The 13,210-nt window shown below is 49.5% G+C and overlaps 1 protein-coding gene across 2 annotated transcripts in view; it reads right to left on the bottom strand.

Moving 5' to 3' along the window:
• Positions 1 to 13,210, bottom strand: part of ADCY8 (adenylate cyclase 8) — a 430,517-nt gene that overhangs the window by 75,814 nt on the left and 341,493 nt on the right. For both annotated transcript variants that reach the window (XM_075352858.1, XM_075352859.1), the window contains one exon: positions 12,486 to 12,687. In XM_075352858.1, the coding sequence (XP_075208973.1) occupies positions 12,486 to 12,687 (202 nt within the window). The remainder of the gene's footprint in view (positions 1 to 12,485; positions 12,688 to 13,210) is intronic.

Here is a 13,210-nt window from a genome sequence, read left to right as displayed (position 1 = left end):
AAGGGCAAGTGTGGACACAGGTGCTGGGGATAGTTTCATCTCCTCCTCTTTTGCCCGGCGGCATTCCATCCCGCTGGTGCAAATGCCAAGGCCAGTGAGAGTCCGTGTTGTGGATGAGTCCTTGTTGCCCAAGGCAATTCACCAGCGGATAGTGCCCATTACCCTTGCCATGTCATCTGGGCATAGGGAGACCATTTCATTTCTGGTTCTCCCTAAGGGTGCAGATGATATTCTGCTGGGTATTCCTTGGTTGAAGCGGCATTCCCCACATATCGACTGGTCGTCTGGGGTGATTACGCGGTGGAGCGAGTCTTGTAGCTCCCACGCATGTCTCCATCTTCCGCCCGTCGCTCAGTGGTATCTGTGGCGACTATAGACCATTCGAGTGGGAGGGCCGCTAGTGGGGGGGTACTGTTACAAACCGGCGCCGCCATAGCCGCAAGCAGCCTGCTGCGGTTCCTGTTGTGCCCAGGCGCCGGCTGCCGCTCTTGGACGTGCCTCGGGTCATCCAGTTGGCTGCTCCTTCCACCACGTCTAAGTGTGGAGAGGCGGCTAGTGTGCATGCGTGCGCCGATTTACCCCAGCCAGAGTCTAAGCCCGGTGTTTTGCCTAGTGAGCATGCTCAGCCTGATTGTGTTATTTCTGCGACTAAGTCCTCAGTTCAGGCTACTGAGCATGCTCCCACAATTAACCCTAACAGCCTCTTTGCACAGGTACTTGGACTTCGTGCTATGTCTAAGTTCTGGGATGTGCCTACTGAGCATGCTCAAACTGATAGTCTGCTTTCTGAGCCTGTTGCTCAGGGTACTGAGCATGCTCAGGCACTTAGTGCATCAGAGGCCAGGTCTGGTAAGGACCTCACTGAGCATGTCCGTGAGGTGGCAGGCCCTGATAGGGCAGAGGGTGTCAGGTGTCCTGATGACGTGGCATCTCCGGACTGGCTCGCAGAGGCCCGCCCCTATGATCTGGCACCTCACCATTGGTCATCAGACTGGTGAAGTGTTTGGGGCGTGGCTGCCATGAGGTCATCAATGACGTGGCGGTTCCGGATAGGTCGCATGTGACGTCACTGATGACATGGCACTCTGCTATTGGACCTTGGTGGTTCCACCCTGGGTTTGGGGTGGACCCAGGTTATAAAAGGGGCTGGAGACAACATGGAGGTGCGCAGTCTTCATTTAGAGTTCATGGTGGCATAAGCCTTGTTGGAAGCGGTAGGTAGGGCTAGGCGAACGGTGCCTGTCACGCCAAGATTCGTGGCTCAGCACATGAGGGTCAGGCGCCGTGCTTCCTTGCTACCATTCCTGTTGTGCTAGAGCAGTCCAGTGGCGTTAATTGGGCTGCGGATGCTGCGTCACCTGTCCAGTTGTGCCTCCTACGCACACGGACAGAATACCTGTTGCGTCACCTGTCCGAGAGTGCCCTCTACGCACACGGACAGTGTACCTGCTGCGCCACCTGTCCGGTTGTGCCCTCTACGCGCACGGACAGCGCACCCCAGAACCCCTGTGAAGTTAACAGGGTGTTCCTGGATTGGGTGTGTGAACCCTATTATCCTCCTCGGCTTCCCAGTCAAATGCTACTGGTGTGACTACCTGGTCTGACATGTCCTTTACACACGTGGCCAGTCGAGTGGTGGCCACAAACGCTAATCGGAGGACCGCTCGGCCTGACGTGTCTTACACACGTGGCCGACAGGGTGCTGTCACAGCGGTCTTCTCGGTCAACGCTAACTGGTTACCATCCGGCCTGACGTGTTCCCTACACACGTGGTCGGAGTAGCGTCCGCTCCACTGAAACGCTAACTGGGTTGTCATCCGGTCTGACGTGTCCCTACACACGTGGCCAGTTCCCTGGGTTATCTCAGAGCCGTCCAGCTCTATAGTCTCCGCCTAACCCACAGGGTGTCAGCAGCTCCATTGCCATCTGGAGCACAGTGGGCCCCGACTGGCGATTGGGATATATATCCCCTGGTCCTAATCCACCGGTCCCCCCGTAACACCGCACCCCCACAGATCGGCTGCTGTCGGTGCCGGTGGTGGCAGAAGGCAGCCGAAAATGCTCAGTTCCGGAGCTGCCCCATCTTGTGACCATGGTGTACAGAAGTAGTAGTCATCTCTAGTCTTGGTGTTTAACGTAGTCCACTGCCTCTCTGCCATGCAAGAAGACACCAGTATTATAAGTCCTAGGTGGAGACCCTTTTATAGATTTTGCAGGGATTGTGCCTCTAAGGTCGGATAAGGACATGAGAAAATGCTCAGACATATTAGACTGCTCTTGCCTAATCTTACGTTCAGGTTATCCAATTGCCCCTATCTGGGTTTTAATCTTTTAACCCCAAAAGAGGCATCAGAGTAGGCAGGGACCCAACAAAAAGAGGTCACCTTGCCGCTGACTGTTGGGCTCACATAAAATGGCCATTTTTGTGTGCTAAGTATTTCAATTTTTCCATGTTTTTCCACAGCGGTAATGTATGTCTATATCCCCATATTCATTGTTCCACATATTTTAGCACTGCAGAGTGCAACTGTCTCCTTTTTGTTACTATGTTTCATGTTCAGTTTGAACCTGTTCACATTAGAATGGTAGGATGTGCCATCAGTCTTTTTCTTCGATTACAGGATTATGCCTTCTGATTGAGCACTCCTGCTCTTCAGCCTCAGGGGATTTTAATTCTCCATCTGCAGATTCCTATCCGCCCATAAATTGTAGGGTTTTGTTTTTAACCCAAAGAGAGGCATTAGTTTGATAGGGACCCAACAAAGAGAGGTCACCTTGCCGCTGGCTGTTGGGCTCACATAAAACTGGCCATTTTTGTGTGCCAAGTATCTCAATTTTTCCATGTTTTTCCATAGCAGTAATACATGTTTATATTCCCATATTCATTGTTCCACATATCTTAGCACTACAGAGTGCAACTGTCTGCTCTTTGTTACTCAACAAAGGTGGCCACATTTTCATGACTCACCAATGCATTCACGTCTGTGGGAGACATGAAAATGGAGAGGTTGTCCAGAAACTCCCCTTTTTATTTTCTAGTTAGTAAAGATCACTCCTGTATTGAAGGATCTTCAACTTTTGGCCAACGTGATGAGTGGTTACGACAGTTGACCAAAAAGTTTGAGAGGACACTGTTCTAGCAGCCAGGTTGGTCCTACATGGTTGCTGACCTAGAGCCCTATAAATCTTCCCCCATCTACTGCCATCCCCGACACTTCTTTAGATTAGAACGCTGATGCAGCAAGACCAACTCATGAGGTTGCACTGGGCTTTCAAATCACAAGAGGAGTGACGGATACCAGCAGGTAGTATGGATTTCACAGAGCGTAAAAAAGGTTGTACAGTTTAGAAACCACCTTGTCTATCTTCTAGTTAGTTCAGTTAGTACAGAGGTCCTGTATCGAAGGATCTTAAATGGTTGGTGTGACGACATGGACTCTCATGGGTTAAAGTTTCTTAACATTCAGCCAGACAGGATGATAGATTGTTTATAGACGGGGGATAAGTCCCTCATTGTTTTTACAAGACTCTTGTTGACTCATGTAATTGTCTTGGCCACTGAAAGCCAGACGTATTGTTTCTCCAGACTCTTCCAGTAATCATTGTATTGTAGTTGTGTATTGCTAATGTAATTACCTTAGTAGTCATTGTCTAGTCTGTGCATTCCAGACTACATGTATACCCTCAGTCTTTCTGTAGACATCATTTGGATGAACATTGTCCATGCAGCTTGAGATTCATCCAATGGGAGAGGCGATTTTGTCCAACCAATTGATGAGGACGCAGTGTATCCAAGTGGAAGGCTGTGGCTATAAAAGGGATTTCTTTAAGCCACCAGGTGGTTGTTGATGGATGCTGATGGATCCAGTCTAAGCTCTTAGGAGCTGACTAGAGGATCAGGATATCTTATGGCTTCAATCTAGGGACTCCGGTTCCGGTTGGAGACCATATCCACAGCCTAGGGATTTCGACTCCGGCTGCCAGGATTGTATCATCATACCAGGACTACCTAAGGAGGACACTCAGGTTGGGACAGTTCAGTCACCTGATACAGACTTTGCAGACCTCAGACAGCTTCCTAAAAAAAATTTCTAAAATTTCTCGGCGGGTGCCCGCCAAAAGCTTGGTGCTGCTGGATTGGAGCAAGTAGCCCTGGGACCTCTGAGGCACGGACATTCTAAATCCCTGGTGAGCCAGCTGAAGGGTGAGACTCTGTTGCCTGTTACATTTGTGTTTTGCTGGTTATGTGTTATGTGCCGTTAATTGTTTGGGGATCCAATAAAATCTAATTATTGTGGTTCCCTAACCCTGTGTTGTCTGAGTAGTGTTACGCCCACGGTTAAGGAGACCGACGTTCAGTTCGGATGAGCCCTGAGCCACACTGTCTTTCTAAAGGCGGAGGGTTTTAGCGGACGAGAGCACCCACTGAGCCCCGTGTCTCCACAGTTGGCCAACATGATGAGCGGTTACGACAGTTGAGCAAAAAGTTTGAGAGGACACTGTTCCAGCAGCCAGGTTGGTTCTCCATGGTAGCAGACCTAGAGCCCTATGAACCTTCCCCCATCTACTGCCATCTCCGGGACTTCTTCAGATTAGAAGGTTGATTCAGCAAGACCAACTCATGAGGTTGCACTGAGCCTACAAATCACAAGAGAAGGAATGGATACAAGCAGGTAAGATAGAGTTCACAGAGCTTAAAAAAGGTTGTCCAGTTTAGAAACCCCCTTTTTATCTTCTAGCTAACCTAGTTAGTAAAGAGAGGTCCTGTATCGAAGGATCTTAAACTGTTGGCCAACGTGATGAGAGGTTACGACAGTTGAGCAAAACGTTTGAGAGGACACTGTTCCAGCAGCCAGGTTAGTCCTCCATGGTTGCCAGGCTAAAAGCCCTGTGAACCTTCCCCCATCTACTGCCATCCCCGGCACTTCTTTAGACTAGAAGGTCGATGCAGCAAGACAGATTCATGAGGTCGCGCTGGGCCTACAAATCAGAAGAGGAGTGATGGATACCAGCAGGCACGGTGGAGTTCACAGTGCTTTGGTCCGGTGGCCATGGACTACCAATGTGGCTCGTGGTGGACCAAAATCCTGTGATTTCTTTGTCGAATATAACAGTTAAAAAGAGTTTTGCTCTCTTAATAGGACCTATCATGCAATGCAATACAGACAACCCATTGATTAAATTGGGCACTGTAATACTTCATTTCTCCTGCAGGGGCAGTGCAAAGAATCAATGTCCATCGGATCGCTGGAGATGCATTGGGCACTGTAATGCTTCATTTCTCCTATAGGGGCACTGCAAAGAATCGATGTTCATCGGATCGCTGGAGACGCATTGAGCACTGTAATACTTCATTTCTCCTATAGGTGTACTGCAAAGAATAAGTATCCATCGGATCGCTGGAGACGCATTGGGCACTGAAATGCTTCATTTCTCCTATAGGGGCACTGCAGAGAATCAGTGTCCATCGGATCGCAGGGGACACATTGGGCACTGTAATGCTTCAATTCTCCTATAGGGGCACTGCAAATAATTGGTCTATCGGATCGCTGGAGATGCATTGGGCACTGTAATGCTTCATTTCTCCTATAGGGGCACTGCAGAGTATCAGAGTCCATCGGATCGCAGGAAACGCATTGGGCACTGTAATGCTTCATTTCTCCTGTAGGGGCACTGCAGAGAATCAGTGTCCATCGGATCGCTGGAGACGCATTGGGTATTGTAATACTTAATTTCTCCTATAGGTGCACTACAAAGAATCAGTGTCCATCGGATCCCTGGAGACGCATTAGGCACTGCAATGCTTCATTTCTCCTATAGGGGCACTGCAAAGAATAAATGTCCATCGGATCCCTGGAGACGCATTGGGCACTGTAATGCTTCATTTCTCCTCTAGGGGCACTGCAGAGAATTAGTGCCCATCGGATCCCTGGAGAACCCTGTGGGCGGTGATTTTGTATTCAGCCTTATGTGAAATGTCCTTTTCATAAAAAATAAATGTCTAAAGCAGAGAACATCCATAAGAGGAAAAGTTCTTTCTGACTCACAAGCAAAACACACGAAAACTTGGGAGGAAGAAACCTTGCAGAAGCAGAAACCAGATGGGAATCGTAACTCTGAGTTATCTGTTTTTGCCTTTTTTCCTAATATCTAAAGGGCACTTAAGAAAAAAAACATAAAAAGTCCGCCGTCCTACTTTATATATCTCTTTTTTTCCAAATTCCGGCCTGGAGACCACAGGAGAGGAAAGTAGAAACAAACTGATGTGAAGCGATGAGTTTCACAACCTTTTATGTGTCCATAGAGGAATCCTTCACAGAGGTAGTGTGCGAGAATCTGGGGCGGCCGGGACTCTCAAAAATGGCTTTACTATTTTCCTAAAATTTGATTGTAATTAAAGGGAATGTCTCATTTATTGAGTAGGTTTTGCTGCAGAAAAAATACCCCACTACAAAAACGCTGCGTGTGAACATAACTTTAAAGTCTCCAGGAATTACAGCTCCTCCCAAGGAGGACAGGGAGTAAATGGACCCAAATCTGTGGGTACAGATTTTTCTGCCTTATTTAGGCTTCCAGTAGTACGGTACAACTGTCACGCTGCGGGGTATGACAAGCGTGACACGTGCGTTAAGACCAACGTGGAGCCTGACGCATGACAAAAATACAATAGACAATACAAGTAAGGAGGAACATCGGGGACACAAAAACAATGAGTAGCCGTAGTTCTAGTGAGAGGGGTAGATAGGACACCTCCTATCATCACCTGTAGCTGTCCCTACTTTCCCTATACAGTCTCCGCAACTGTCACCAGGCAGGAACTGGAGACCCTGAGGAACCATGTATGTGTCCTGGCTAGTGCGTTGGGAGGTGGGAGATGCTAGCCCTACCTCTGCACTAATATTAAGGAAAGGTAAGACCAACAGGAGAAGACAGCAACAAAAAGGATAAAGTCTGGCTTCTGAAACACTACTAGACAGTACCTTCCACCAAGGTGGCCAGAGAACAAATAGATTTGTATCTTCAGCAAGGATTGCTGGGAAAACACTGCTACTTATACCTGGAGGGGTGTGGCTTAAATGATCTGCTGGGGGTTGCTGGCAACAACATGACATGAACTACTTAGGTCCCAAAGGAAATGAAATTATGTTAAAATATAGAGCCTAAGATGGTAATGAGTGACTCTAGCCTTGAACCTGTCACTAGCCTTCAAAGATAGAAAGACGACCGTGATAACAAAAATTGTTAAATTAAAGGGGTTGTTGGGTAAAAAGGAGTTATCTATCCACAGTTTAGGTGATAACTTCATTTCACTGGACAAATCCTATAACTTATCCATCTTCTAAAGATAAGGACATGGCTCTGCTTATTCTGTCCTACTCTATACAGAAAAGCAAACAAGTGGACTGCAGAAAACAGCATATGTCAGCTGTTATGTAGTATGCTCTAGTGTCCAGCGTGAAAGTGGGTAGCAAAAATATGTTTATACAGTCATGGCTGAAAGTGTTGGCACCCTTAAAATTTTTTTAAAAAATGAGGTATTTATCCCAGTACGCTCTGTCCTCAGCTCAGTTATTGCCACTTGCAGTCTCAGAATGGTTCTCACTGGAGCTATATATGTTTTCGGATGAAGTGTTCCCCCCCCTAAAAAGAAAACCCACCCTACCTCCCCTGGAAATGACCTGTATATGACTTGCTGTATGCGGGCGGAGAGCCGAACTGCCCAATCACTGACTTCCATTATACTTGTTACTCGAGTTAAGCCTATTAGTTTGGGTCCATATTGACTTATATGGGGTTCGCGGGTCTGCTCATCTCTAGTTGGCAGCTTTATAAAATTGTGGGTAAACAACTTTGTTTCAGGGATGTGATGCTCGTTCAAACTCCCCTGTGGCAAGTAACAGGTGTGGGCAATATGAAAATCACACCTGAAACCAGAGAAAAAGGGGAGAAGTTGACTCAATCTTTGCATTTTGTGTCTGTGTGTGCCACACAAACCATGGAGGAAAGAAAGTGAAGAGAACTGTCAGAGGACTAGAGAACCATAAATGTTGAAAAATATCAACAATATCAAGTCTCAATCTCCAGAAATCTTGATGTTCCTTTGTCCGTAGTACGCAACATAATCAAGATGTTTACAACCCATGGCACTGTAGCTAATCTCCCTGGACGTGGACGACAGAGTAAAATTGATGAACAGTTGGAATGCAGGATTGTCCGGATGGTGGATAAGCAGCCCCAATCAAGGTTCAAAAAATTCAAGCTGTCCTGCAGGCTCAGGAGGCATCAGTGTCAGCGTGAACTATCTATCCACATCTGAACGAAATGAAACACTATGTAGGAGAAACAGAAGGACCCCACTGCTGACACAGAGACATAAAAAAGCTAGACTGCAGTTTGCCATAATGTACGTAAGTAGTTAAAATACATCTGGGAAAGCATCTTGTGGGTAGATGAGACCAAAATAGAGCTTTTTGGTAAGACGCATCATTTTACGGTTTACCGAAAATGGAATGAGGCCTATGAAGAAGATAACACAGGACCTACAGTCAAGTATGGTGGGGGGTCAGAGATATTTTGTGGTTGTTTTGCTTCCTCTGGCACTGGGGGCCTTGACTGTGTGCAAGACATCATGAAATCTGAAGATTTTAAAGGATTTTGGGTGGCAATGTAGTGCCCAGTGTCAGAAAGCTGGGAGTATGTCCTGAGTCATGGGTCTTCCAGCAGGACAATGACCTCAAACACTTCAAGAAGCCCCAGAAATGGATGGAAACAAAGCGCTGGAGAGTTCTGAAGTGGCAGCAATGAGTCCGGATCTAAATCCCATTGACACCTGTGGAGAGATCTTAACATTGTTGTTGGGAGAAGAGGGTCAAGCCTCCAAATATGAGAGACCTGGAGACGTTTATAAAGAAGAGTCCAAAACTCCAGGTGAGAGGAGCAAGAAGCTTCTGGACGATTATAGGAAGCGACAGATTGCAGATATTTATTCCAGAGTGCGTGCAACCAAATATTAAGTTGAGGGGGACAACAATTGTTTCTGCCTAATTTTTTGGTGAAATGATGTCCAATTTGGCTTTTTTGCTCTGTTGTTCCCATAGGCACTAAGGAAATAAATCTGTATAACAAAACGTGTGTAATTGCAATAACTTCTGGAAGAAATGTGACGCCCCTGGACTATTCAGGTCGTCACAGGGTTCTGCACAATCTGCCCTTCCCGTGCAGGATTCAACCCCCCATGGTTCTGGGTCTCCATCCTGCAGTACTGCCTCCACCAGCATTCACAAATCCTAGATACACCTTGCACCACACCCTGTCAGGCACACCAGTGGGCTGCTTAAGCAGGAATAGGGCCGCCCACCTAGGGGTCAGGCAGGGAGGTGGGAGGTGTGAAGTCAGTGGAGTAGGAACCCTCGAGCAGTGAGGAGCTCTGAGGAAGCTGGGAGTTGTAGCTCCCAGGGGAGAAGCAGACTAGGTCGCAGACGGTGGTCTGGATCTAGAGGAGTCAGACCCCCAGTCGCAGGGGATTGAGGCTCGGTGCCTTGAACCCGTCAAGGAGGACAGTCAGCAGCCTGGTCCTATCACCGGTCCAGCACCGAAGGCATGGCGGGTTACACGGACCCTAGGTCGGGGAGAAGCTTCAGGCGACCCGGCAATTAACCTGCGGAGGACAGGGCCTTTATGGACTGTTCCCACCAAGCTCAGAGATCAGGGGGCACTAGCGCAATAAGGGGGATAGGGCTTTCCTAGCAAGCGGCCCAATGCAATCCCAAGCGTGAGCTCCTGAGAGCAGGCTCCTTCATATAGCCACAGTGGGGAGCGGAGCCCGGAAAGCTCCAGGCTACCGGGCCACAACGGACAATCTAAATTGGTGCCAGGAGGCAGGTTACAGACCACCAGGCAGTACTGCAGGGGACGGGACCCGGACGAGCTCCCCTCAGGAGACAGCGGCAACCAGAGACTTGGTTTACCTTGGTGTCAGCGTCTGCTTCATTGCTGAGTGAGTACCCGACTGACCCCTGCACTGCATCCCCACATCACCGTCCAGAGTCCTGGGGCCTACCCCTACCCATAGAGGGGAACGTCATCTGGCTTCCCCACTCCACCACCCCGGGTACGCCCAACGACAGCTGCGGTACTCCCAATTACCGCACACCATGGGTGGCATCAAGAACTATACCAAATTCCCCTGTAAATACCCCTCTTCTACATTTGAGTTTGGCCCCTAGCCCCCGGGTCCGGAGACCCTCAAGCCACGAGCAATCACCACCCCGGATCCGAGCGGTTCGATCCGCTGCAGGGGCGGCACACCTCTACTTCATTTTCTGGAACAACTTCAAGGGTGCCAACACTTTCGGCCAAGACTGTAAAAAAAAAACCCCTGACTTACTATAAAAAATATAATTTTCTGACATTTTCTCATTGAATATGTAATTACATGAAGGGGTGTTTCGTTAACGTGACATAGGATATTTTATGCCATACAGTATATGTCAGATTGGTGGGGGGTCCGCCGAGCGGTATGTCCCCTTTATGGATAACAAGCTCATCTTGTAGTGACTGTCTATCATCAAGTCTGGACACATCATCATCATCAGCTGCACAAATCTCTGCAGGTATCAGTCTGGGCTGTTGAGCTCACAGAGCGTTGTGCAGACCGGATACAATTGTGTCTGCCTCTCGGCCGTACAAGTTTACTGCCTCTTATTGAAACCAAATACCATATTTTTAGAATTATAAGACGCACTTTTCCTTCCAAAAATATGGGAGGAAAATGAGGGGTGCGTCTTATAATCCGAATGTAGCTTACCGGGAGGTGGAAATTGGATGCTGTGCTGGCTGCAGTGGGGGCAGTGCTGGTGGCTGCAGTGGGGGCTGTGCTGGCTGCAGTGGGGGCTGTGCTGGGTACGGTGGGGGCTGTGCTGGCTGCAGTGGGGGCAGTGCTGGTGGCTGCAGTGGGGGCTGTGCTGGCTGCAGTGGGGGCTGTGCTGGGTACGGTGGGGGCTGTGCTGGCTGCAGTGGGGGCTGTGCTGGGTATGGTGGGGGCTGTGCTTGATATGGTGGCGGCTGTGTGGCAGCTGCGGTGGGGACTGTGCTGGGTACGGTGGGGGCTGTGCTGGCTCCGGTGGGGGCGGTGCCGGTGGCTACAGTGGGGGCTGTGCTGAGTACAGTGGGGGATGTGCTGAGTACGGTGGGGGATGTGCTGGCTGTGGTGGGGGCAGTGCTGGTGGCTACGGTGGGGGCTGTGCTGAGTACGGTGGGCGCTGTGCTGAGTATGGTGGGGGCTGTGCTGGCGGCTGCGGTGGGGGCTGTGCTGGCTGTGGTGGGGGCAGTGCTGGTGGCTACGGTGGGGGCTGTGCTGAGTACGGTGGGCGCTGTGCTGAGTATGGTGGGGGCTGTGCTGGCGGCTGCAGTGGGGGCTGTGCTGGCTGCGGTGGGGGCGGTGCTGGTCGGTACGGTGGGGGCTGTGCTGGTGGCTGCGGTGGGGGCTGTGCTGGTGGCTGCGGTGGGGGTGGTGCTGGCGGCTACGGTGGGGACGGTGCTGGCAGCTACGGTGGGGGCTGTGCTGAGTACGGTGGGGGCTGTGCTGGTGGCTGCGGTGGGGGCTGTGCTGGCTGCGGTGGGGGCTGTGCTGAGTACGTTGGGGGCTGTGATTAGTACTGTGGGGGTTGTGCTGGCAGCTGTGGTGCGGGCTGCGGGTGCTGTGCTGGTTGTGTGGACCACTGCGGCGCGGTGTGTGTCTCAGATGCTCTGTCGGCGGTGCGGGCCTCAAATAATGACATTGGGAGTTGGCGCGTGTGCAGATGGAGCTCTCGGCTTAAAATCCCATCTGTGCATGCCCCACCTCCGACCCATTAATCTCCCAGCAGTGGACTTAAGGAAAATGGTGCCCAGAGGTGGTGCGTACGCAGTTGAAATCTTGGCTTGTCATTGAGTCGAGAGCTCAATCTGCGCATGCGCCAACTCCAGGCACCATTTCTTTGAAGCCCGCACTGCCGACAGAGCATGTGGGACGGCCAAACCACCGCCATACTCCACACAGCCAGTACAGTGCCCGCAGGCAGCACAGCCTCAGAAGCCAGCACAGCCCCCACCGCAGCCAGCACAGCCCCCACCGCAGCCTGCAAAGCCCCCACCGTAGCACGTGCAGCATCGCCCTACTCCAGCACCGCCCTGCCTCCTGTGACCCCGCTCCACCACCGGTAAGACACCATCGGAGTATAAGACAGACCCCTTTTTTTACCTTTTTAGCTCTGAATTTGGGGTGCGTCTTATAATCCGATGCGTCTTATAAAATGAAAAATAAGGTATGTAATGTAATATGTAGACTTTTTCAAACACTTAACAAAACAATAAACAGATATCAGATATTATTGGTCCTACAAGTAGTTCCCCTGCAAAAATCCCATAAAATCAAAGACTTTAATTTTGCGCTTCCCCCCTCCCCCCCCAACAAAGCCATTATTCTCCGCATATAAATTGCTTACTATATTGATTACAGCTCCAAGGAAATTAATCAAAATGGATGCGAAGATGATGACATTCCTGGCCAAGTAGGTCTCATTAATCCAGCAGCAGGTTTTCCGGAGGACGAGGGGCAGACATTTATAATCCTCGGCCGTGGTTATGAGGACCAGCGCGGAGTGCAGCATTATCAGCACGGAGAACTGAATCACCATTGGAATCATCCTGGAAGGAGACAGAAGAGACACATTCTGACTTCAGATTTCCTTCAGAAATACATTTTACCATCAAAATACAATTCAGGAGAAAACGAGGATGTAAATACGGCGACGACGCGTCTATCAAAGCCGCCACTTCACTGTCAATGACGGCGGAAAACCTTCACGCGCTCGTAGCGCCTCATTTCGATGACCGTCTGGAGGAGGCACCTTTCAACTCAAGACACTTTTTGTTTGCAAATAGCGTGTATGACAAGAGGAGCAATTTCGCTAAGTACACCTCCGCTCGAGAGCTCCTTTGTGCTCCTTTTATTGCCTAGAAAACTACCGGGTTTCTTCCCGCCTGCATTAGCGGATTGATTTTATTTAATTTTTTTTTGCAATTTTTTGGGGAATCTCATCAGTCATAGTGGATCAGACATCAGATTGCACAATACAATCTGCATGCAATATTCAACAAATCTTATGAAGCTGGTGTGCGTATTCTGAAATTCCCTGTTACAGTGACTATTTAATGATTTTTTTAAAGT

This window comes from Anomaloglossus baeobatrachus, chromosome 6, assembly GCF_048569485.1.
Source record: "Anomaloglossus baeobatrachus isolate aAnoBae1 chromosome 6, aAnoBae1.hap1, whole genome shotgun sequence".
NCBI classification, from domain to species: Eukaryota; Metazoa; Chordata; class Amphibia; order Anura; family Aromobatidae; genus Anomaloglossus; species Anomaloglossus baeobatrachus.
Note: the sequence above shows the minus strand (reverse complement) of the source record. Positions and strands in the feature narration are given on the sequence as shown.